The sequence below is a fragment of the Paramisgurnus dabryanus genome, chromosome 15 (assembly GCF_030506205.2).
Source record: "Paramisgurnus dabryanus chromosome 15, PD_genome_1.1, whole genome shotgun sequence".
Lineage (NCBI taxonomy): Eukaryota > Metazoa > Chordata > Actinopteri > Cypriniformes > Cobitidae > Paramisgurnus > Paramisgurnus dabryanus.
The window spans coordinates 6336258-6363448 of NC_133351.1; the positions used below are offsets into that span (position 1 = coordinate 6336258).

At 34.4% G+C, this 27191-nt stretch overlaps 2 protein-coding genes across 6 annotated transcripts in view; one reads left to right on the forward strand and one right to left on the reverse strand.

The window, feature by feature from the left end:
- The window catches only part of pde1a (phosphodiesterase 1A, calmodulin-dependent), a 103705-nt gene extending 94344 nt beyond the window's left edge, over positions 1 to 9361 (forward strand). For both annotated transcript variants that reach the window (XM_065252233.2, XM_065252234.1), the window contains 5 exons: positions 289 to 409; positions 1632 to 1713; positions 4151 to 4265; positions 4345 to 4532; positions 5465 to 9361. In XM_065252233.2, coding sequence (XP_065108305.1) covers positions 289 to 409; positions 1632 to 1713; positions 4151 to 4265; positions 4345 to 4532; positions 5465 to 5733 — 775 coding nt within the window. In that variant the 3' untranslated portion in view covers positions 5734 to 9361. The remainder of the gene's footprint in view (positions 1 to 288; positions 410 to 1631; positions 1714 to 4150; positions 4266 to 4344; positions 4533 to 5464) is intronic.
- Positions 9362 to 9442: 81 nt separating this feature from the next.
- Positions 9443 to 27191, reverse strand: part of ppp1r1c (protein phosphatase 1, regulatory (inhibitor) subunit 1C) — a 31574-nt gene continuing 13825 nt past the window's right edge. For 2 of the 4 annotated variants that reach the window (XM_065252236.2, XM_065252235.2), the window contains 5 exons: positions 26330 to 26364; positions 25902 to 25968; positions 16647 to 16850; positions 11884 to 12039; positions 9443 to 11754 (listed from right to left, as the gene is read on the reverse strand). In XM_065252236.2, the coding sequence (XP_065108308.1) occupies positions 11660 to 11754; positions 11884 to 12039; positions 16647 to 16850; positions 25902 to 25968; positions 26330 to 26364 (557 nt within the window). In that variant the 3' untranslated portion in view covers positions 9443 to 11659. The other 2 variants (XM_065252238.2, XM_065252237.2) reach the window with 2 other exon arrangements.

Sequence of the window (27191 nt, forward strand, 5' to 3'; positions counted from 1 at the left end):
GTATTGAAGTCCCCAGTTCGTCAAAAAATGATGCGAAAGGTATACCCTTCGCGTCAACATATGACGAATGGTCAAGTGTCGTCAAATATTGACGACATGGGGTGAGACTGTGTTAAATATTGAGAAAATTGCCTTTAAAGTTGTCCAAATGAAGTATACTGCTGCTGTGTAATAAAAAATGCATATCATGAATGTGGTGAAAGTTCCTTGAAAAAAACTCATAAATGCATAAACATAGATGTAAATTCATTTTAATTTGATTGGTGAAGCTGTCAGTGTGTCTTTCAGCATAGACAAGGCTAAAGCCCTGTCTCTGATGCTCCATGCGGCAGATATAAGCCACCCTGCTAAGGGCTGGAAAATGCACTACAGATGGACGCAGGCCCTGATGGAGGAGTTCTTCAGACAGGTACACGCACACAATTATCATCCTATTGGGTGTAAACTGGAATACATTTAAGATGAAGTTCATTTTGAAGTGGTGTCTTATAAATAAGGATGCAAGGTTTATAACACATTCACAATATCACATTAAAAATTTTTACAGGTGATAATATAAAATCAGCATTTTTTTGTAAAAATACCACCAATCAATAATTTGAATATTTGTGCAACTGAATTATCAAAACTAACAATTGTTTTTTAGTAAATGTTTTCAAAATAATTTGTCTCAGTAATCTGAGGAAGTCTGAATAGACTCGTGCCTGCCATCTGCTTCTCTTCTCTTCTTCTGAAATTCTTGAAAGTTTATGAATCTGGGGGAAAAAATTCAAGGCCCTGGGAAGTTTTTGAAATAATATTATATATATTATACATAGATAGTATATTATACATAGATAGATACAGGTCATTAAAAGTGCTTGAATCAATTTTGTGCAAGACGTTTTCTAGAAAAAAATCCATATTATTTCTGAACCAGTATTTCTGAATGACCTGAGGCCTACGTGCCGAGAGCATTGGGTTAATATTATTGAGTGCGTTTACATGCACAGTCTTACGCGATTATGCTTAATAAACTGATAACACGTGGGGTCATGTTAACGCGTAAAACTGTTTTCTTTAATCGGGGAAAGCTCATACACGGCGTAAGCAAAAACCGATCGGCACAGGTAGTTTTTTGCTCATTACGCCGATTTCGCGTGGCATGTAAACACCTTAACCGGCTTTCTCGCGGTTTTGTCCATGTGCGCATGTCTCCGCGTATGAAAGATAAACGTCACACGCGGAAGTAAGCGCAAAGTAACGCATAAAAGTCTCCGCTCGACAAAAGCAGTTGGCAGAGAAGCTGTTAAAATAAAAGCTACAAGAAGAGATACAACAGTACAGCTTAAGACAGATATGCCGTTGACTTTTTGAACGACTATTGTGTACTATAGGCGATGACGTCACTACCTGCGAGAAAACTGATAAGTCTTCAAGTCCCATGTAAACGCATTTGTCTGCATAGCCGGCTTATTGATTTGCATGTAAACGCATGAAAACAGTTTTCTGTAATAAGCAGATTTTTGATAGTTATCCGCTTATTCTGTGCATGTAAACGTGCTCATTATCTCATTTTGATGCAGGTGGCTTTTAGAGGCTTTTGCATCTGAGCTCCTCAATTGTTTCTGATTCCTTTGTTTTCTCCACAGGGTGACAAGGAGGCCGAATTAGGACTGCCGTTTTCTCCACTGTGTGATCGGAAAGCCACTATGATTGCTCAGTCTCAGATAGGTGTGTAAAAGGCTCGATTCTGGTTTGTTGTTTGAAAAGTGTTAAACATAAATATGATTTTGATCAACTAGATCCAAACCACATTCATTATATCACACAAAACCTGCATGTTAATGCATTTCTTTCTGAATGGATAAACTGGAAGGTTTTTTGCCATTAACATCATATACAAAGAGCAGAAGTGTCTGCCAGTTTTTTTGGACACGTTGTGCACATGTAAAGTAAAAATGTAACATAAATACCGTTTTGAGGTTCACATGGCACCACGGCAAAATTGAACTAATTATTATATATATTCCCAGTTTTCAGCCCTTTCTGCAATGACACCCTGTTGTACCATAATGCTGATGCTTAATCATTACTATGGCAATCTATTTACTGTAGATGCACACTGTCTAAACAAATAATTCAGACTTCATTACTTGCTAAATGACATTGTAAGTCAGTGCTATAGATCAGATTAGGAAAATAAATCAGACTTTGGAGTTGCAGTGCAACAAAACGAGAGGTCTAATGCAGAAATGCATATACTGTACAGTTGTGGACAAAATATTGGCAATATTGGTAAATATGAGCAAAGAAAGCTTTGAAAATGAATCTATGTTTCTCCTTTTGAAGTTAAACAATTCACAAAAATCCAATGTTTCATTAATAAACAATATTTGAAAGTGGGGGGAAAATCACATGATAATTTTTTCCTCAAATAGATGTTGGCCAAAATTATTGCCATTTTACCTTCACCCGAGTGCCGCTCACGTAAATTATTCGATTTTGATGGCTTACGTTTCTTCCCCGCCACAGAAAACAACCACAGGTTTATCAATCCATCAAAATTACTATTTTGTTTTTGTTTTTGTTTGTTTGTTGATCACTAAGTACAAAGTAAATGAGGAAAACTAGGATTGTGTGTATATTCAAAACGGCGCCATTATTGTTTACAATGCGTGGAATGGTGCGCTGTGATTGGTTAAGTGGATTTATTGCATTCTGCAGAGAAGGAGTTTATTGCGTTTTGGAAAAAAGAGAAAAAAGATGACATAATAACACAGCGGATATCAGATTTTGCGCAAAAAAATTAATTTTTAATACTGACCTGATACAATAATGATTTTGGTGGTAACTTTTTTTTATAAATGGCGTTTATCCCGTTTTGTAACCAAACTTTTCATATGTTGCTTCTCTGTCCTCTTTGCGTCATTCCAGTCATTTTCTCTATGGTTCAGGGATGGCTGTGGCAGAACATTGATTTTTTGCTTAGTAACGCATTTTTTGTTGATTTTGATGTTTGTTTTGATAAGATGTCTAGCAGAGCTAGTCAGGTTTTGACTTTTTATCTGTTGGTATGTGATATAATCCGTTACACCATTCATCTAAATAAGATGTCCAAGACCTCTGGTATAAAATATTCGGAGGTATATTTAACTGTAGACATGGAGCTCTTTTTAATCCCTGTGTGCACCAAAGCCATTTTGTTTTCCTGCTGCAAATAAACTATTTTTGGTTTCATAAGACAGCAGAACCAAGTCCTGTTTAAAGTTCCAATACGAAAAATTAATATACTGGAGTTTGTTTTTGCGTGAAAGCAGGGGATTCGTTTTTTAAACTGTGTCCCAAACAGCTTGTGGTGATGATGGTGCTAATTTCCCTTTTTATGTCCCTAAGTTTCAACCGATTCAACATTTGTGATGGTTGGAGAGTCTTTGGCCACTCAAATTATGGTCCTTGCGGAGCATTAAGACAATATAGACACATGTCCTCTTTTAAGACCAACTTGCAACATCTCCAGTCGATTAAATCGTCTTCATTGTTGCCCTGATTGTGGAAATAGATGTTTTTATGGTTTAAATGTTTCCTTAAAACCACTTTCTACTTTGTGTAGCTCAACAATGTCTTTGGTTTTACCCATTGTGATAAATGATTAAGGAGATTTGTGCTTTGTTTTACTTCATATTTATTCACCTGTTAAACAGAAAGTAATGACTAGACAATCATCTAAATAATCATGTTTTTAGTCACCTTGGTCTGCTAAGAAAATGTTTACATCAATGGGAATAAATAATACATATAAAAATATTTATTAATTAAAATGTTTTTATAATGCAATCCCCCCTCCCAATTTCAATTGTTTTGCTTGAATAAAATACTGTATTTTATGAATCATTTTTTTTTATTAAAGCTCAAAAGGAAAAGCTTTCTCTACTCATATTTACCAAAGGTGCCAATGTTTTTGGCCACAACTGTAGCTCTTTACTGCCACCAAGAGGCTGCAGAAACAATAACATTCTCTCTAGTGATGTTTAATGAGACTTGCATGTATGATTAGATTTAATGACACTATATAACCACAAGCATCTTGAGCCTTTACTGCTAATGATTTTCCAGCAGGGTAAATAAATGACAAAGGCTTTTAAACAAATAACTTTGTTTTACTTCCCAGGGTTCATCGATTTTATCGTGGAGCCCACGTTCTCTGTTCTGATCGACACCACAGAGAAAATAATTAATCCTCTCATAGAGGAAGCTATTAAATCTGGTGGTGTCCATAGATTGAGGTGAGTTGACGGTTGTGTGCATAATTGATATGGTACAGATTTGGTTTTTTGTAATCTTTAACCCTGTTGTGTGGTGCAGCTCGGCTGGTCAGGGTTCGGCAGCGGTGGTGGAGTCGGTACAGAGACACAGCGGTCGGGGTTTGAATGACGAACAGGGCGGCACTACAGACTACTCACTGGGCAGCATCAATTTGAAACGGGTCAAACACCTGTTGTCTGAGATCATTCAGAATAACAAGGAGCGTTGGAAGGAGCTGTCTGTTCAAGGTGTGTAGTATGCACTACCAAAAAAGATTTGCACACATCCATTTATTATTATCAGGGTTCCCACAAGTCCTTGAAAGTTTGGGGGGGGGGGGGAATTCAAGGCTCTGGGAAGGTTTTGAAAATATACATACATAGAAACAGGTCATTGAAAGTGCTTGAATCTATTTTATGCAAGAAGTTTTCTAAAAACAAAAAAACATCAATTGCCTGTGTAGTACAGGATAGTATCGTAGAAATTCTTGACTTTTTTAAGCACACGTGTTAAACTGTTCGCTTTAAATGCTTATATCTTCTGTATGCGAATGTTGATTCATACCAAAATGCTTTTTTGCATAGTTGTGTTTGAAACGTCTCGGGTTACGTATGTAACTGTTGTTTCCTGAGAAGGGAACGAGACGCTGTGTCTACCTTGCCATACTTCCTGCGTCCCTGTAACGCCGTCTTTGACAATATTTCGGATAGCGATATACTTCCTGGCTCCCGCGTCACCCTGTCTTTGTCGTTAAGTCTCACCATTGGTTGAATTTGATATATACATTCATACGCACTTACCCCTGGAGGGGTCCCCAAACTGTCACTGCAGTGACGCAGCGCGAGTTCCCTCGAAAGGGAACAGTAACAATGTATCTTAAAAGGTAACACGATGTAACCTTGATCTCATTTGAAATGTGTCCCCACATTAAGTCCTTGAATTTAAGGGGAATTGAACATGGAAAGTCCTTGAAAGGTCCTTGAATTTGAAAATCATAAAAACTATTATTAATGCATTCATTCAAGATGACTTACAGTTCATGCAAGCTTCACATTTTTATCCGTATGCGTATCGAACCCATGACCTTTGCACCACACCTTGCGCTGTTACATCATCAATTATTGCAAACAGAGTAAACTCTTGTAAGCCTGGATGATTTTACTTCACGTTTCCTCCCCAGAGTTGGCCAATAAGGAACACGAGAGGATCTCAGAACAGGAGGAGAAGCCCATGAGGAACGCACAGGTCACACTATCACACGACAGTCCGGCCAGCGGGAGTCACGATTCGGAGTCAAAGTCCCTGAACGAACTGAACAACACAGACTCGACTCACTCTTCACAGGACTCTTTGGATCAGAGCTCCCAGTCGCCTACGGAGGGACAGGGCGACGCCTCACCCGATGACCACAGCTCAGAAACTTTACCCTGGAACGGTAAAACCGCCTGACGCCTTGGCGTCGGCGCAAAGCTGAATGTTTTCGATGCGGCTTTTGCCGTGTTTTGAAACAGAAGGATGATGTACATAGCATTGTCCTCTTTGTATTGTTAAGCTGTTATAATCTTGGGCTCGGAGTTCTTATCGGACGTCCACGGAGCCTTTCCAGGAGCATCGTCATGGAGATGGCAATGTGCAGTGTTGTCATGGCGACTGTGTTATTGCAGGAGACGACCCTCTTCCAGCCCAGGGGAGGATTTAGCGAATCCCTGAATCGCAACACTACCCATTTGCTTTCCAGGCTTTCTCTGTTTCAATTAGTTTGTCATTTGTTTTTTGTAGACTGTGCCCTTATTTATTAAAGTTTAGTTTCGGGTTTTCTCCTCGATACCGCAACGCCGTTGGGTTCTTTCCGACACGTTATGTCGGCGGAAGATCAGGAATGCTTTCTACATTCTGGCACTTCTGTGGACATATGAATGTTATTCACTACAATTTCCAGAACAATCCATAAAGAGCATTTTTATTGCAGCATGACATGTGTAGTTTGTGCAGATGTAAAATGTGATTATAACATGCTACCAGTTAAACCATCTACCTAGAGATAAACACTGGCTTTTGTTGAGTTTTCAAGGGGCAATGTTACATTTTTACTAACAACCCTTTAAGGACCCGGTATCTCCAGATGCAGTGGAAGAACGAACTTCTCTTGTGGGCACATAAAAGTTCAAAGGGCTGTGTGCCAGTCAACTCTTTTCGAATATCTCAACCCCGGTTTGTTTCTGGAGGCGGGGTTTATAAGTAGTCACTGTGCATGTGTATCTGTAACACTAAAATTTGAGAGTGCGTTTTGTTTAGCTCTTAACATGATGGAAAGTTCAACAAAGTCAGACGATGGTGTATGAAAGGTCTGAGTTATCTTAAGATGCAGATACAGTTCAACACGGCACTCAAAAGTATTGATAGCTGTTGTATATTGTTGATGTTGTTAAAAACGTATTCTTGTTTGATCTCCGTGAAATGAAATGAATAATACAATATTCCCACTTTAAACCAGGCGGACTTTAGCTGGAAGTATAAATAATTTTATGTGCATGTCACCGCCAAACACACAAAGCATACTTTGGGGTCCATAAGTACCAGTTAAGTAGGTCTAATGAGGGACGCCATAAGTTAAAACTAATGTAAACTTCATTCATGGTACAGTTGTATAAATTAACTCTTTGCATAATCTCTTGATGGCCTTGTCCCAAATGGCACACACTTTGATGACATCATGTAGTGCAGACCTTAGGGACCCTTGACGTGAGGGCACACCGGAGTTGTAGATCACGCCGGAAATAGGAAGAGAAGTGGTGTGAACTCCTCCCATCCGTCGACTTCTGGGTTGGGAAAGTGTTTTGAGCCTGCAGCATTGCGGGCTTCGCCAAAGACCGTATCAAGGGTACAAAGGGGGCGCTGAAGAGCACACTTTTTAAAAATGACACTCTATAGACTTGTGGACTAAGCGAGGACGTGCAATTTAAGGCCACGAGGCCGTAAGTCCACATGAAGTGCGCCGTTTGGGACAGGACCATACTGGATATGGTCTTGATTGTCAAGCGACAATCACGTGTTCCCGTCCATTTTGTTTATGCCGTTTTTTATTGTCTACCTTGTGAATCGGTGCTTCCCAGGGCACGGTTGGCACCTAGTGTATAAACTTAGTACTGCAAGAAAATTAAATGTGCGTCTGCAACACGTGCGCACAACGTACACAAATCTGGCGGTGCGCATAATTCTGATGACGAAATTTCCGCGGACTGTACACATAAAAGTCGAACTATACTTGGGACTTTAGACAACACACATGGGTGATTCTCAGGAAATCCAGATTAAGGTGTCCAGCATCAGAATATTTTAAAAGCACTTGAAGCCAATTTTTTTTGCGCATATAAGATTAAGGTCTGAACTTACTATAACCATTTTTCAGAGGATTTAAAATATATTTCCTCTATAATTATTTACATTTTTTAGATGAACATTATCAAAAATTATCATTACCGCAACATGATATTACATTAAATATATGCATTTACAAACTCATGTTTCGGTAATGAGAACTAAAAAGTTGTCTAGGTACTTTTACAAACAAAATTTCAACTTTTATCTGGAGAGAAATAATAAGAACTGCTTACCTGGTAGCCATCTTGAGACTCACAGTCAATTATGTCAAACATGTTAGTTTCTTGAGGGCTTAAACAATGATGGAAAATTGTTGCGGAGGATGAGAAAAATGGTTTGGACACATTTATATTCCTTATTATTGTCTCTACATTTACCAATGATCATCAAATGCCACATGTTTCTTTACTGTAAATGTTTATAGTATAACATGCACTGAAGCTTTTAATTTTTTTGATTTTTGAATTATAAATATTTTCATGTCAAAGAACCCAAATCTAGTCATGGACACATTACGGTAATGAAAATGTTCCCCTTAAATGTGAAAAAAAACTACAAAATTTGTTTGTATGATGTCATTTGAAATCATGTGCAAAATAGTACCTGAAGAGGTGTTTGTAACTGTATGTTTCTTATTTTGATAGCATTTACTTTGCATTTACTTTTTTATCAAAATGTTTTATGACATCATAAGTTTAATTTCGCAAGAATCACCCACATGTTACGCACCCATTACACAATGACCATGCACTAATGGTAGATCAAAGGTTAAATTATGTCACATCAGTTCGTTCTTCTACTTCATCTGAAGTATATCAGGGCCTTTAGTCACCAATAAGCAGAACTCTTTCCCTTTAAATCCATACAGTATTATAGTTCATGGCAGTGTCTAAAATGTTAAATGCACTACCGGTCATAAGTTAAGGGTCACTCATTCTTTATTAATATTTTTTCCATATTTTAGAAAAATACAAAACTCATCCAGAATATGGAATAACACAAAAGTAACTTTGGAATGGTGACTAGACAATTCAAAAAAATTAAATACTGTAGTCTCAACCCAAGATCCTTCTTAAACAGGATGGCTATGCTGGCTGGTTTCTATATATTATCATGTAGTCCTTTTTTCAGCCATATTAAGTGATTTTTAAGATGATGAGAAATATTGCAGTCAGTGATCCTTAACTTTTGACCGGTAGTGTAAATTGTCTATGTTCAGAATGAAAACTAGCTAGCTTCTTACAGAATAATGTGCATTATATGCTGTTTAATGCCTACTATTTTTATTTCATTTTTTGAAAATAGTAGGTGAAACAGAAAGCATTATGCAACCTTTTCAAACAATAGTTGTAGACCTCACTGCTGTTAACTGAGTGGTTGCCATTCTGTTATCATCTTGGAAATAAAAACGGTTTAGAATTTGTAATACGTGTAAAAATGTCTTGTTAGTCAAGAAAAAGATGTAAAAAATCACAGCGGATGGAATGTCTGTTGTGCTGGAAATGGAAGGTCATGTTAGGCTCTGAGATCATCGGAGTTTTCCATGCATAATTTGTGTAGTATACTTACAATATACTGCAGAAATAGTAAGCTTTTCTGAACATAGCTATTGTCACACTGTTTTCAGAACACCTTTATGAGGTATTAATATGCTACCAAATCACTGTATCATGTTTTATAAAGTTTATGTGAAATACTGATGATTTTTTTGCTTTATATATGAAAAAAGCTTTCGCATACACAAACTGATAATGATTGAAAGCACATTTGAAGCAGAAAAGTTTATTTAAAGTTTATTAAACAGAAAAGCATCAAATAGGAATGCTAAGGTGATGGACACTACTTAGAAAAGTTTGCTTTTTTTTAGAAAATTTTAGGACCGTTGAAATGAAAAAGAAAAAAAAATGCCTAAATGGTCCCTAAAATAAGCTTGGAGTTTTTTTTTACTTTCAACTTTGAGGTGAATACACTGTAAAAAAAAAACTTTGCTGCCTTAAAATTTTTTGTTAAATCAACTCAGATTTACAAGTCATGTCAACAGAAATTAGCTGTCACAACTTATAAAATATAGTTGAGAAAAGTCAACTTAAATTTATAAGTTATAACAACTCACCTGTAGTTATAACAACTCATCTCTAGTCAAGATAAATAATAGTAAGTTGAAATGACTTGTAAATCCGAGTTGATTCAACAAAATATTTTAAGGCAGCAAAGTATTTTTTACAGTGTATACAGACATACAACTAATCATTGATGTAAAATATGCTTGGTTTACAACAAACAAAAAATAAAAAAAATTATGCAGATGATGACACTGTATAAAGTGAACGTTGGATCTACTTCCAAAATAAAATTCAATTGGTAACACCTTTAAAAAATATATTTTTCAAGTTTAATATTCTCACTTTAAGTGAAAAATGTAAGGTGAAAAAACTAAAAGTTATCCAACTTTCACTTTTTAAAGTGCACAATAAGTAGTGTTATTAAAATGATCAGTAGCGGCCCAAATAATCTTCCAAAACACCTTCTGAGACATCTGTGTCATGACATCTATTAAAAAAAATGTATGTGCATTAAAGTTGATCTAGTAAAATGATTATCACGCAAGTACACTGAAAAAATTATTAATTGAATATACTCAATTTTTTAAGGTAAGTGGTTGCAATGAATTTATTTAAGCTACATTTAAACAAAAAAAAGATTAGTAAAGTAAAATAAAATATAAAACTTTTGTTTAAATGTAGCTTAAATAAATTGACTGCAACCACTTACCTTAAAAAATTGAGTAAAATTTAATTCAATGAATCATTTTTTTTTCAGTGTATATAACATGTTTAACTCTATGTACGATGCCCACATTTCAGAAGCATTTCATGAGAGACTGTCAGCTGTACAACAGCCATGTGGGACTTCAGAGTCACGTCTGCATACGAAACAGCCTTATGTTACTACAAAAATATTGCTTTTGTGAGAGGTTTCAGCAAAGCGTCAAGCTTATTTTACAAGAGCTGACTGAATATAACGTGGCAGGATGGGACTGGCTTCAATATATTGCTAAAATAACATCTGAAGAGTTTCAGTATTGTCATTTTATCCTTTCGTATTATAGCTATTAATGCTGCTATGTTCTTACAAAAACATTGAAGAGCCATCAAGCGATAATGAAATACAATTAGAGAATCAGAGTTAAAGGGGACATTTCACAATACTTTTTTAAAGATGTCAAATAAATACGTACCTATGTAAAGTTTTAGCTCAAAATATCCTATAGATACTTTATTATAGCATGTTAAAATTTCCACATTTTAGGTGTGAGCAAAAATGTGTCGTTTTTGGGTGTCCTTTAACATGCAAATGAGCTGATTTATGCACTAAATGGCAGTGCAGTGGTTGGATAGTGCAGATTAAGGGGACGGTATTGTCCCCTTCTGACATCACAAGGGGAGCCAAATTTCAATTACCTATTTTTTACATGCTTACAGAATGGTTTACCAAAACTAAGTTACTGGGTTGATCTTTATCACATTTTCTAGGTTGATAGAAGCACTGGGGACCCAAATATAGCACTTAAACATGAAAAGTCCGATTTTCATGATATGTCCCCTTTAATATAATAAAACAACAATACTACACACTAAATAGTGGGAACCAAAATTGTCAAACCAAAGGAGAAAAAAACATTTTTTAACACCATCAATATAATATCACTAAAAAAATTTGAGTAAAAAGTTTAACTAAATAAAGTCACAATGTTTGAGTATTTGTCTGTTTCTGTTTTATGACAACATGGACCATTCTCCCAGTTTTTGTTCACACTTTTGTTCCCCACATTTTTTAAAGTAAAACACTGCATATACTGTCAACAAATGCACATACAGTAATTGAAACATTTCACCTGCAAACAAGTGCAATATTATAAAATGTTACTTAAAAAAGTAACTAAAATAGCTCCCAAACCGAAAAGATGTCACTTTGCAATGTAATTGACCCGCTGTTACTCTGGCAAATTGTCTTTTAGTCCACCACTGTTCTCCTCATCCTCTTGGAAATGTGAGGAAGAATCTGTTTGATTTTTCATTAACTGGACTCCTGTAAAAAGCACAGATTTGATACATTATGAAGCATACAGCAGACATAACATTCGCTCAGTAGTTTCTGAAAGGGAGATAAACAGGGCCTTCATCTTAACAATGATGAGGTTTTCTCATGGCAGTATACCTGGAATGAAGGGTGGTTGGTGCTGGTATGGCGTATCTTTGCGTCGTGGCAGCGGGTCTCCAGGTTCTTCTGAAAGTGTGCCGAGATGTTTTTGAGAAAGCTTGGTAGGATGGTGGCTTTCTTTCTCCTCTTGCTTGCTATCGCTGTGCTCTCTACCTGCAGGAGGAGTAAAACATGAATCCCAGCATGCACCAGTCAGTGTCACTGACACTAAATGATCCCGACTTACCCTTGTACAGTAGGACCAGCTGAGAAGTTAAAGATAGTAATGTACTTCAGTTCAAATATTGCATAAAGGTTCTTCACAGTAATGCAATAGAAGAACCATTCAATCAAAAGTTCACCATTACACGTTAAAGGTTCTTTAGGGAACCATTAAACAAAAAAATGGTTCTTTTATGGCACCGTGTGGCACCTTAATATTTTAAGTGGTGGTGGTGAAGAATGTGTACAATTACAATGTGCAGGTTAGGCCTTTTCTGATACTTGCATCACCAAACATACTGCATTTGATAAAATTAACTATTTTAAAATGAATAGTCAATTCAAACAGGTAGTTCGACTAAAAAAAACAGAGCTCAGTCAAGCCACATACTTTAAACAAACATCACAATTCAGTTTTGGGCCACTAGCGCTGTCAAAAATGACAAACTTCACCAAGCTTACTGTACAGTACATGTCTTATAGCACATATAATGGCCTTCAATACAGAAATATTAGTAACATTAGATAAACAGCACTCACTCAACATTATTTACATCATTCCGTATTTTTTTATTTCAAGCTCAAAAAAATTTGTTGATTATTCATTTACATTTACAAACTCAAAACCACAAAGAAATTGTTACAATTAATTTAAGGTTGCCAAAAATATGGTGTCTGATGCCACAGAAACACATTGGAAATATGTCATACACTGCATTTTATCAAAAAGTAAAACCAATACAGAATTGATGGTCGAGAACAGGCATTACGTTTCACAAAATGAATAAAAAAAATTATAAAGGAAAGCTGAAGCTGTGAAAGGGAACACAGAAAGAGATGAGAAATATAATGCGAGAAATTTAGGGAAGAAGATCTTTATATTCAGAGTCCAGAGAGTCGAGGGGCAGTAAGTGTGTGGAGGGTGTCAGGTACATTATAATGGCTATCGAGAGATAGATGAAGGGCTGCTCAGGGTTTTCTGCTCGCTTCCTGTGGTGTCTGCTGTGTTTCCTGTATTTAAAACCAATGGCAATAATGATATTGAAAATAATTAGGGGGGGGATGAGAATTTGAAAAAAAAAGTGGAAGAGAGACAGAGACAAAAAAGTCTTGTCAGTTAAGTCCTACAGATCTTCTGTTGCAGGCAATCAACTTTTCTGCATCTCTTTCTGATGTACACTCCTAAAAATAAAAGGTGCCATAGAAAACCATTTTTGGCTATGTGGTTACAAAAAGAACCATGAACAACTGAAGAACCTTTCTGTTTTACAAAAGCTTATTAGTTGTGCAAAAGGTTCTTTAGACTATAAAAAGGGAAGAAAGAAATGGTTCTTTAGGGAACCAACAATGGTTTTGCTGTGAGGAACCTTTTGAGCACCTTTAATTTTAAGCGTGTACTTTTATACTACATGTTCATGCACAAGATAGATATATAGAGCATCAAAGCACGCAGAAATGAATTAAAGGTGCAGTGTGTAAATTTTAGCGGCATCTAGTGATGAGGTTGCGAATTGCAACCAATGGCTTAGTCCACTGCTCACCCCTTGATTTTGAAACACAGAGAAGCTACGGTAGCTGCCACCGGAAAAACATGTCATCGCCGGAGACAACTTAGTAAAAAAAATTGTCCCTTAAGGGCTTCTGTAGAAAAATGGCGACACAAAATGGCGACTTCCATGTAAGGGGACCCTCAGTGTATGTAGATAAAAAGATCTCGTTCTAAGGTAATAAACACATAACGGTTCATTATAAAAAGGTCTTTATACACCCCTGATAATATAGTTTTGTATATTATTTTGCATTTCTGTCAAGAGATCCTTCTAAAAATTACACACTACACCTTTAAACCAATAAACATGAAAAGTACTGATTTATTTTAAAATGAAATCAATCAAGAATTAAATATACTTTGTACTTTTATATGCTCATGAAAACACAATAATTATCCTTTTTTTTTAATTTATTTTTTACAAAATTACAACTCAGTTTCTTTTTAAATATTGCTTTCATAAACCTTTTCTGAACCTATGGATTGTACATAAAGGTCTTGAATAAAGAATTCGTTTTATAAAATACACCAGTCAACATTTGAAATGGATCAAACTCTTTCATAAAAGTTGTCTTAAAATGAAAAAAATTTGTTCTTGTCTTAGGACAACATTGATGAACTTTTTTGATACACTTTGAATCAAATGTTGACTCGAGAAGAAACATTTAATTAAAGGGTACCTTGGCTATGAAGACTGCCTTTATTAGCCTACTTTATATTTGCCTTTTAGTAAACACATTAAATATTTTACATTTAATTATTTTTAAAAATCCTAAATGTAATACTCATTTTAGCCTATAGAGGTCGCCATTATGTTTCGCGCAATTTGGGAATTCTGGGTCGATAACATGTAGGCTAAATACTATAACTGTCATCTTCTGTTTTACATCATTTTACAATCTACTAATTGAAGAGGATATTATTTAAACAGCTGTTTATGAGCACCATTTATTCATATCACACATTTAAGCGAAAAAACTATAAACTCACAGTGCACACTGCAGTCAGAACTGCAATCCCAGAGACAGTAATACATAAGAAATCTATGAGTCCATCTCTGGTAATCTCCGATTTGTTATGGAGATAAAAATTATGATCGGGGGTTTTGATAGATTTGAATTATGATACGAGTGTATTTTAATGTGTGTTTTCTGTTATTTTCCTATGGTATTTAAGATCGTTTGAACCCGGAAGCGCTATATGACGTCACACGTAACGAGTGGGGTTTCATTTCAACTTTCAATTTTGTGGACATGGAAAAAAGAAACAGTTTTGCATCTATTTAATCATTTTATGTACTCAATATTTTTTTGGAAAGATGTGGAAAATTATATTAGTAGAAAATTGGGTTGTGTAGTAAACTGTTTTTATTAAAATCACATTTATTTTCTTTAATTGTTATTTTAAATTCTCATGTATCTTTGTTTTTATTGTGATTTTATCGTGTGTCTCCTATTTTTACTTTTTTTCTCTCTGTTATATATTGTTTTCTCATTTCTATGTAAAGCACTTTGAATGACCTCTGTGTATGAAATTTGCTATACAAATAAACTTGCCTTGCCTTGCCTAGTAGAAATTGTTGTAGGGAAGTACCATGTAAACAAAACAAAATGGGCTCTTTGTAAACCAAATCTGTCACATTTAATGAATGATTTCAAATGATACAGTGCCCCTTTTGGAAAAAGTAAAAAAAGCTCTGAAAACATGTAATATTTTAAAAGGACTCAATTTCTCTTTTTTCTTTCTTCTCTGGTAACATATGTGACTAATACCCCTTGTTCATGTGCCATTGAGTGAAATGCGTTTTTTTTTGTATTTGATGGTGTTATTCAAGAAAAAAAGAAAAAACACTTTTGGATAAATAAAAATTTTGATGACATCCTCCAATAAAATGTAAAGAATATTCTGCAGTAATTAAAGCAATTCCTTCTGGGCTTATTAACTTAATGAGCAGCCATATGACTTATTATAAGGTTGATAATAAAGATTGTAATTTCCTTATAAATGGTACAAATATATTTGATTAAAAATGGACAAATAAATATATATATTTCATGAAAAAAAAAGAGTTTTTCCAAGAGGGGAATTATACTGGAATTCTATCCTAAGGGATGCTAACTGGAGTAAAGCATGGCTGCTGCCCTATACATGTTGTATTTCAAATAAAGTAAGAGAAATCCATCTGAATATATATCAAAAATATAAATATATCCAACTAATATGTTGCTTGTTAAGTTTATAATAGAGCTCTTTTTGTAATCGTAGTGACTGAGGTGTCTTTATGCCATTTGTTTTTTGATTGCCAAAGTGTACAGGTATTTTGGAAAGATTGATTTTCTGTCTTTTCAACTAAAATTAATTCAGTCATAAAATTGAATATGAAAGAAATTGTTATTTTAAGAGTGATGATACAAATATTTACAATTTGATCAGCTTCTTCATCTTGTACGGCAAATTTGTTTTCATAAATGTAGATTTGGTAAAATCACTTCTTTTACACAAGGTTTTCTTAAGAGAAATTACTCTTTTAATAAAGCCTCTTAAAGTTGGTTATATGTTCTTTAATAAAAAAGAATTATAAAAAATAATGTAATGTTTGATGTAATTTGTTGTGATGTAAACTAAATGGTGGCGTCTGAGTGAAAATATTTGTTCAACGTTTTTAAAACTCAGACATCTGTCCTGTTTTTAAATTTACATTCATAGCCAGTCCCAGTGTTAATCTATTATGCAATACATGCATATACTGTATAGTCGGGGTACCTTTAAACACAACATTTTCATAAAATACTACAAAATAAATTACATTTATAATTTATAAAGTACATAAAACAAGCACACATAATGATTGACTTATTTAATCATTTACAAATTTAACTCTTTCATTTTGGGATACCCTAGTCCCCCTTAACATTTTGCACACTTTGTTTTCACCAGATGAGGTTTAGTGCCTCTTTTTTCACATATTATGGATGGTACTGTGTCCTAACTGTCTTTGTTCTGGACTTACCCCCATCCCCACTGCTCCCTGGCTGCCCCTCAGAACTGACATAAGACTCATTGCCATTGGGCTCTGAGCTGTTGTGATTGGTCCACTGAGCTGCGTTGGTAAAATGCTGTGCTGTGATTGGACTGGGCGTGTCTGGGCTGTCAGAGAGCCCCGCCTCCTGCTGCTCCTGCTTCTGAAAGTGCTGCTCCACCACCAGCTGCAGCTCTGCACTCAACACAGGACACACAGCACAGCGCCACACAGTGGACACAGGCTATCAGCACGAGCGTGCAGTGTGTGTACTGTAAGTGTGAGACCACAGTAACCCATACAAATGTATGAAATCAATCACACAACGATGGACGCCAAATGAATGAGTTATGAAATGCATGCATGCTGTATGGTGCATAGTGACACTATCAAAACCTATATGATTGAATTGTAAAACATGCTTGTTTTGTAAGTTTGTATTAGAGATGTTTAAAGTTAACTAAATCTAGGGGGTGAATTCTGGTAAATGGGACATTTTTGACAGTAAATTCAATGTCAGAAAGTGTCCCAATTCACCTTATTTACATTATAAATTATATTACAGTGTATAACGTGTATCTATTTAGTCTAAAATAAAACAAAAATTGGACTGTCAGTATTTTGCATGAATATTTCTTGGAGATTTAGAAGAGTAGACAGCTAATGTACTGTAAACTGATACAGCGGCTCACTCAAGAATCAGTTCGGAGAGCATCATAAGAGCTTTCTAAAGCTTTGGACTACTATAACTGATGTCTGATGTGATATTTTTCATAATTAAATATATAAAAAGACAAAAAAAAGAAAAAAGATCACAATTTAAAATCAACTTAAAACAAAGGGACACTTATGAAAATTAACCATGGTTTTGTTATAGCAAAACTAAAGTTGTGTACTATCATAGTTTTACTACAAATATCACGGTTTTATCTACACTCTCACTGGGGCAGTGCCCTTTCAAAAACTACTACTTTTTCCCTAAAGGGTGCATATTAGTACATCAAACGTACATATCTGTACCTAAATGGTACATATTAGAACATTGTTAAAGGGTACAGAGTGTAGGTAGGCAGTTTTGCAGCATTAAACAATCATAGGCTAGCTTTAAAAGAGGGAGCTTGCTCCAAAGCTATCCACACGAACACATACAGCGGGGAAATTAAGTATTTGACACATCAGCATTTTTATCATTAAGGGGATTTCTAAGTGGGCTATTGACACAAAATTCCCACCAGATGTAGCCATAAAGCCAAATATTTAATTCATACAAAGAAATCAGAACATTTAAGTATACAAGTTGAGTCATAATAATTAAAGTGAAATGACAGGGATTAAGTATTGAACACATGAAGAGAACAAGGTGCAAAGTGGCATAGAAAGCCAAGAGATCATCTTATCTTGAATGGGGGAATGGTTATAGGCGCATTTCCAGAATGTTGAATGTTCCTGTGAGCACTGTGGGGGGAAGTATTAAATCAGTGGTTCTCAACTCCGTTACTGGAGGCCCATTGCTCTGCACATTTTGTATGTCTCTCATAACTGACAGACTCGGTTCAGTTTGTGGAGATCTCCACTAATGAGTTGATGATTTGAATCAGGTGTGTTAAATTAGGGCGACAAACAAAACATAAAGGGCAGTGAGCCTCCCGGAATAACGTTGAGAACCACTGTATTAAATAAAGTGTGTTCAATACTTAATCCCCGAGTCATTTCACTTTATTTATTATGACTCAACTTGTATACTTAAATGTTCTGATTTCTTTGTAAGAATTCAATATTTGCCTTTATGGCTACATCTGGTGGAAATTTTGTGTCAATAGCCCACTTAGAAACTGACAAAAATGCTGATGTGTCAAATACTTACTTTCCCCGCTGTAAATGTGCACAGCCAGAGCGGAGTCTGCAAAGTCTCACGAAAAAACGCAATGCTTTCATATTATTCTCATTATATCTCATTCACTATTGGGACAACATTAAAATGCATAACATTACAATAATAATTAAGGTAAAATAGCCTCATGAGGCACAATGTTATGCAAATAAGTAGGCTGACATGCATTCAGACCAGATTTAATGATTGAGTAAACATTTCATGGCCCTGAGACTTCAAAGGAAATTCACAAAAAATGTGAATCTTTGCACATAAAGAGTTCATATCACAAAGGTGCATATATTGGTAGCATATCTGTACCTGTTTTAAAGGGTACTGCCCAGTGACCATTTTATTTATTTATTTATTTTTTGACTGAAAAAATTGCCTACTCTAGATTTTAACTATGGTTCCTGTATTGAGACAATAGTAAATGTATTGTTACTATGGTTTTACTACAAATATCATAGTTAAACCGTGGTTACTGTAGTAAAACCATGGTTAATTTTCATTAAAGGAAGGCATGCTCACCTAAAAAAAAAACGAAATCAGATTTTTCCTGCTACAGCAACTGCACTGCTCGCTCATCACAAACAATACTCAGCAGTTTCATTCTGGAAAGATTTCAACTCTCCACTTAAACTGAGTAGCTATTCACACACTATTCACACTTTAAAACCTTTTTATCTCTGGCCAAGATATGGTACAGCCTTTACACAAATACACAGCCAAACCATTTTGTGTACTTAGCAGTGTTGTCTATTATATTCTGTCTTATCTATAGTCTGTGGAGACGCATTCAAGAAAGTAATTCAAGACTACATCGAGCACAAGTCATTTTGAGCTCGGTTGAATCTGCATGCTTAAACTCTTTCTGTCCTGCAATGACCAAAACTGTACCGAGTGTTTGTTCAAAACTGCACGCTGTCCATTTAAAGGAATCTTTCTAGAGCGATGCATCTTCCTCCTCCCTCTACTACAAATCAATAGCTCAGGCTAATGTGAATTTAGCCCGTCTGTGCCAGGAAATGGCCTTGTCTATCAGCCAGTGAGGCAGACTCCACCTCTCTCTCTGTTTCTCTTGCTTCCCTACTTCATCTGGAAACATCCACGTGAAACACTGCATGAAGGGAGATTTACAGAGGAAGATGGCACATTTTTAGTCTTGCACTAAAGGAAATCAAATTTCAATCGAGCTATTCATAGAGTTGTCTGCATTGCTGGTTTGTCTCAAACGAGCCCTCTTTGCGGAGTTCAGTCACTGTATTGCAGAAGCATCCTAATGCAAATTCCTGTTATGAACAGAAAGTCCTATTAAGGAAAGTCATCCCACGCGGTGACCTTATTTGCAACACAGAAACTATTTTATAGAAACTAAGTAGACACAGCAGTTATGGATACTCTATCAGTATAGAGACACAAATGACGGTGTGCCCGCTTGTGTGTTTACACGCCATGTTGTTTTAACATTTCACTGCAAAAAATTATTTTCAAGAAAAAAAATCTTAGTATTTTTGTCTTGTTTTCAGTTAAAATATCTAAAAATTCTTAAATTAAAATGCTTTTTCTTGATGAACAAAATGACCCAAGAAAATAAGTCTAGTTTTTAGAGCAAAAATATCAAATATAAGTGATTTTGTGCATAAAAAATCTGCCAATGGGGTAAGCAATTTTTTCTGAATTTTTCTTGAATTTAGTGTTTAAGAAAAAGGTTCAAGATTTTTTTCTTACCCCATTGTCAGATTTTTTGCTTGTTTTATTTACAAAATCACTTAAATTTGATATTTTTGCTAACAAAATTGCACAAATGTACAGAGCACTTAAAAAATTAAATAAAGTTTAGTTTCATGTGCTCACGTGAAACTTTCATGTGCTCACGCGAAACCTTCATGTGCAGAATTTTTTATTTAAGTTTAGTTTTGCGTGCTCACGTGAAGCTATCGCGTGCTCACCTGAAACTATCGCGCGCGCACGTGGAAGCGAAACTTTCACGTGCGTGCGCGATAACACGTGTAACTAAACTTAAAAAAAAAAAATTCTGCACATGAAGGTTTTGCGTGAGCACATGAAAGTTTCCCGTGAGCACATGAAACTAAACTTTACTCCAATGTCACCTTAGGGGCTCGGTACAAATGTGACCCTAAACCACAAAATTTGTCATAAGGCTAAATATTTCTAAATTGAGATGTATTCATCATCTAAAAGCTAAACTTTACATTGATGTATGGTTTGTAAGGATAGGATAAAATTTCGTCGAGATTTTTAAAACTATTTTTTTTAAATATTGAGAAAATCGCCTTTAAGTTGTCCAAATGAAGTCCATAGCAACACATATTACTAATAAAAAAATAAATTTTTATATCTACGGTAAGAAAATGATATAAAGGATACCTTTATAGTTTAATGATTTTTGGCATAAAAGAAAAATAAATAATTTTATCCCATACAATGTATTGTTGGCTATTGGTACAAATATATGATTGGTTTTGATGTCTAGGGTCACATTGTGGTTCATTTTCATTGTGCAACTTGACACCCAGTTGTGTTTGCTCAGTTTCTGACATTTGGGACCCTGTGAAAAACCCAGATAAAGTTATTTTGGTAAAGGGGTGTGGATTAGATTGACATGACACCTTCATAATCATGACATGACACGTGTCACAAACATGAAGGAGATTTTATGCACATTTATGACACTTGTCATATAATTTGTTCAATTATGTAATTTTTAATTCAAAGATGGCATTGTTTGAATTGTCTTTGTTATGACAACTTGACAATAACCAATACATCATAACTTGTCATAAATGTGTCATAAACATGACATAGCAGAATAATTATTAAACTTAAGAAACCTAGCTTTATGGGTTAACATTACATTAAACTGTCATTTAAATGTCATTAAGTGTTAATACTTTGTCAAATAGTTTTATAACAGCATTGTGAATATTTTTCTTGACCTCAACTACAGTGCTACAAATTGAACTTGTGATTAAAATGTCAATAAGTGTTTATACACTGTCAAATAATTTTAAATACCTTAACAAAATGTAACAGACACATCAAAAGATTATACTTAACTTTATTTATGTGCACAATACATAAAAAATGACAACTAAAAAAACTTTATGTTTGTTTCTGACATAAAAGAAAAAAATAACAAAATATTTACTTAATTTAATGAATTAATTTAACTGTTTTTGCAGCGATATGGAACCAAGGCTGCATGGCTTAACCCATTATTGTAATGTTTCCATTTAATTTTAGGTGAATTAATCCCCAAATGCAATAAAATATAATTTTATATATTTTAATTATTAGTATTATTAGTATTAGATGATTAATGTTATTTTTCTAACACCTGGAGGAAACTTAAAAACAGTATGAACTGACACTGTTATAAACTATTTGACGTAGTATTAACATTTTAATGAAAATTAAATTTGTATCACTGGTAAAAAGCAATTATGTTGTCTTGGTAATGAGTCAAGTTGTCATGACAAGTTATGATGTATTGGTAAATGTCAAGTTGTCATAACAAAGACATCTCAAACAATGTCATCTTTGCATTAAAAATGACATAATTGAACAAATGACACTTATTGACAGTTGTCATAAACGTGCATAAAATCTTTTTCATGTTCATAACACATGTCATGTCATGAATATATAGGTGTCATGTCAGTCTTATGAACACCTCTTCAAGTAAAGTGTTACCGTTATTTTTTATGATTTGCTGTTTTATACATACAATCATCCTACATAATGTAAATAGTGTTCTTTGAAAATATAACCATGATATCTATAATACTGACTGAGTAAGACCATGTCAAAGATTAAAATCATTGATGCATTGATTCTTATTGTATAAATAGGTGATAAGACTTAAACCTGGATTTCACAGACAGGGCTACTTATTTACATGGGACTACCTTCATCACAAACACCTGAATTCTGAACATGCTTATATGAGCATCGAATGTTCCTCTCCATTAATCTCAAAAATGTTGTTTACTTGCTTTCCGTAATATTATTGCATTCATGTTGTAGGCTCTCTAAACACTCCAAACTAATAAATAATGAATAAAATTCCTGCAGCTAAAAACAGAAAGGGTCGAACACAAATAAGAGTACCCGCTCACGGTGATAAAACTAAAGAATAAAAAAATGAAATAAATACAGACAAGATCTGAAATGAAAAGTCAAATAAACAAATATGCTTTCACTGGACAGTATAGGCTACTGTTTAGTTCTAACTACTTATAATGGACAAGTTTTCCAGATCAGTTCAAAATAATTTATGAAGAACTGTGGATAACAAAGCCAGTCAAAGTCTGAATATACCCTCTAAAAAGGATGTGCTAATTTTTGCATTTCTTTTGTTATGCTATCATCATTATTACTAGGGAATAACAAAAAATGGTAATTGTGTATAGTAACCAGTATCTAAATTTTAGATTACTAGAACTCTGCTTATTCTATTAATCAACTTCATGGGTTGCAAGAGATGGTTTTAACTAAACAAGAAGTTTCAATGTGTGCAGGACACTTGTCTCCTTTCCTTTCATGCAGTTAAAATATTTTACATTAAAGTACTGCAGTATGCATAGGACCAATGTTTTCTACATAATTCATTGAGATAAACTATACGTTCATTGTGTTCAGACTTTTGACTGGTAGTGTACAGTACAGTACATCTATGTAGGAGGAACTGCATTAATTTAAGCATCTGATCCATAAGCATGAACCAGGTGGGTTGTTTGTTGAGTGGGCTGAATGTGTGGGTTACTATCTAAAATACATGTAGTGTGTATGGCAATGGAGAAAATGGTACTGTAGATCATACACATAGATGGCATAGATGAGTCATTCCTACTACGCAGTACATTTTTTTATGGGCTCATCATGTGACCCTGGACCACAAAACCAGTATATTTGTAGCATTGTATGGGTCAAAATTATCATTTTTTTTAATGCCAATCATAAGGATTTTAAAGGGATAGTTCAGCCAAAAATGAAAATTCTGTCATCATTTACTCATTCTCATGTTGTTACAAACTTGTATAAATTTCTTTGCTCTGATGAACACGAAGTAAGATATTTTGAGAAATGTTTGTAACCAAACCGTTCGTGGTCCCCATTTACTTTTATAGTAGAAAAAAATACCATGGAAGTAAATGGGGTCCACAAACGGTTTGGTTACAAATATTTCTCAAAATATCTTCCTTTGTGTTCATCAGAAAAAAGAAATTTATACAGGTTTGTAACAACATGAGAGTGAGTAAATGATGACAGAATTTTCATTTTTGGGTAAACTATCCCTTTAAGTAAAGATTGTGTTCCATGAGATATTTTGTAAATTTCCTACCATAAATATATCAAACATGTATCTATTATTAGTAAAATGTGTTGCTAAGGATTTCATTTGGACAACTTTAAAGGTGATTTTTAAATATTTTGATTTTTTTGCATCCTTAAATTCCAGATTTTAAATAGTTGTGTCTCGGGCCAAATCCTAGCAAACCATTCATCTAAGTAAAGTTTATTTATTCAGCTTTCAGAACAATTGATATTTATGACTGGTTTTATGTTCCATGGTAACATATATACTGTAATAATTCAATTCATTTTAAATCTTTATTTTTATTTTTGTTCATTATTTATAAAACATTTATTTTTAATAAAGTTTTTGCTGTGAAAATAACATCCCACACATTAGTATGTATTAACAATGTTTTTGTATGAATTCTTTACAAATTCGAATTTTGTGGTATTATTTGGTAAAAGTCTCAAAAGTCTACGCCATTCCGTAAAATAATATCAGAAATAAAAAACAAATTTAACTTATCACTTCCATCATGTTGTGTTCCTTCTTGTCAGTTTTAGAGCAACTGTGTCAATCAATTTCAAAAGTGTGAAATTAATAATAATCGATAATATTAAAATTACGGAGCCCCTAAGGGGACATAGAGCAAAAATTAAATAAAGTTTAGTTTCATGTGCTCATGTGAAACTTTCATGTGCTCACGCGAAACCTTCATGTGCAGAATTTTTTTGAAGTTTAGTTTTGCGGCTCACATGAAGCTATCACGCAAGCACGTGAAACTATCGCGTGCTCACCTGAAACTTTCACGTGCGCGCGCGATAGTTTCACGCGAGCACGCAAAACTAAACTTTAAAAAAAAATTCTGCACATGAAGGTTTTGCATGAGCACATGAAAGTTTCACGCGAGCACATGAAAATTTCACGTGAGCACATGAAACTAAACTTTAGATTTTTTTACTCCAATGTCACCTAAGGGGCTCGGTATAAAATAATATAATATTAAAAATATTATATTAAAAAAGCAAAGACTATTAACTTTAGATTAATATTTTCATAATTGTGTTAAATATCTTCAATTTTCTTGCCATTGTATCAATTATGTAATAAAACTATACACTGCAAAAAATTATTTTTAAGAAGAAAATTCTTAGTATTTTTCTCTTGTTTTCAGTAAAAATATATAAAAATTCTTAAATTCAGATGCTTTTTCTTGATGAGCAAAACGACCCAAGAAAATAAGTCTAGTTTTTATACCAAAAATATCAAATTTAAGTGATTTTGTGCATAAAACAAGCAAAAAAATCTGCCAATGGTGTAAGCTAATTTTTCTTGAATTTTTCATGAGTTTAGTGTTTAAGAAAAATGTTCAAGATTTTTTTGCTTACCCCATTGGCAGATTTTTTTGCTTGCTTTATGCATAAAATTACTTAAATTTAATATTTTTGGTCTAAAAACTAGACTTATTTTCTTGGGTCATTTTGTTCATCAAGAAAAAGCATCTTAATTTAAGCATTTTTTGATATTTTTACTGAAAACAAGACAAAAATACTAAGATTTTTTTTTCTTGAAAATTCATTCATTTTTTGCAGTGTAAGGCTGTTAAAAGATTAACTGTGATTGATCGCATACAAAATAAAAGTTTTTTTGCATAATTTATGTGTGTGCACTGTGTTTGTATTTAAGAAACATTTACATGTATATATATATATATATATATATATATATATATATATATATATATATATATATATATATATATATATTATAAATATAAATAAAAATATACGTAAATAAAAATTTTCTTAAATTCATATACACACAGTACACACACACACACATGTGATTAATCGCGATTAATCTTTTGACATCCCTAAATAAAAAATTAAAAAAGAAACATCTGAGATTGACAGAAACCATCCTCAAACATATACACTAAAGACCCAAACGTACTACTTAACAGGAATGACCCAGATGGTACAGTAACATAAGTGGCTTAAACATCACATAACTGAATATGCAGAACATCATATAATTGTTTAGCAGCACATACCTCTCATGGTAGGCGGTGTGTAAACGCTCTGTTTTCTCTGGGCGGGAGACAGCTGGGCGTTCGGGGTCTGGCGTGGACAATGGAAAAGCACAGCGTGAGAGAGAGGGTATCTGATTTCACGCAGACTCTATTTCAGGAGCTTTGCTCCAGCAGGTAATCAATGAGAACTGCATCAGAGCTCCATCCATCTCAGACCAAAGCCCTCTGCTGCACATCTTAACACACAGCTCTGGGCAGCAGAAGTCAGAGGCTTAGCTTACATATCTCCATGTCCACTAAGACAGCCAAAAAGAAATACCTTGTGATGTCTAATAGATCGCAAGTGGAGACTGGAATGAGGGAGATCAAATCTAATGCTTGTTTAAGTGCCGGAGTTTATCTTGTCTTTGTTATCGTAGACAGGCAGAATAATGTTTTAAAGTACTCACCTCCACCTGACTGCCTGAAGTCTGCTTGTCATCTCCTAAGGAAATAAAAACAATGGCTGTTCATTCATTTTTACAACTTGAAGACCAATTTATTCATTTACAGTCATGTTGTAAACCTTATAAAGTGCCTGGGAAAATTTAAACTGCACACTCCATCTCTATCAAATCTTTGAATGTGGTCTCTCAGGCATAGTTGACAAAATATTACAATGTTCTTACAAACCTTTCTCAATTGGCAACTCGTGGACTTAAAGGAATAATCTTTAAATCACTAGATTCATCAAAATTATGTTGACAGATTGTATTCCACCCCACAAAAACACTTTCAGATCCGAAAGATCTCCCAGTGCCAATTTTGTTTTCAATGGCCCTTTGGTTCATGTGTATAAATGCCGTGGATTTCTCTTTCTGGAAAGCTCAGTCTAACACATCATCCAGGATCATTCCCTGTAAACCTAATATTGTGTTATTGAATGATAATTAAGTTTTGTAAATTCGAAAAAACGAATTTGGCTGGAGAAACTGCTGGAGTCGAAACTGTTCTTGCCGTGACGTAAAAACTGAAACTGATCTTACCAGTGGTAGGTTTGAAATGTTACACATATAGAGACATCTATTACTAGATTTCAGGTTTCAAAATTAATATTGATTATATCAATAATGATTTATATTCTGTAACATTCAAGACACACACACATATATACATACATAAATAAAAAGGTATATATCTGTCTATAACTTTCTACATACCGTATGCTTCATATACAGTACAGTGGCCCCCTTAAACCCATATCATTTTAAATATATTATATTTAACCATATTTAAGGATGCATGTAGCACACAATTCCATAAACATTTTTG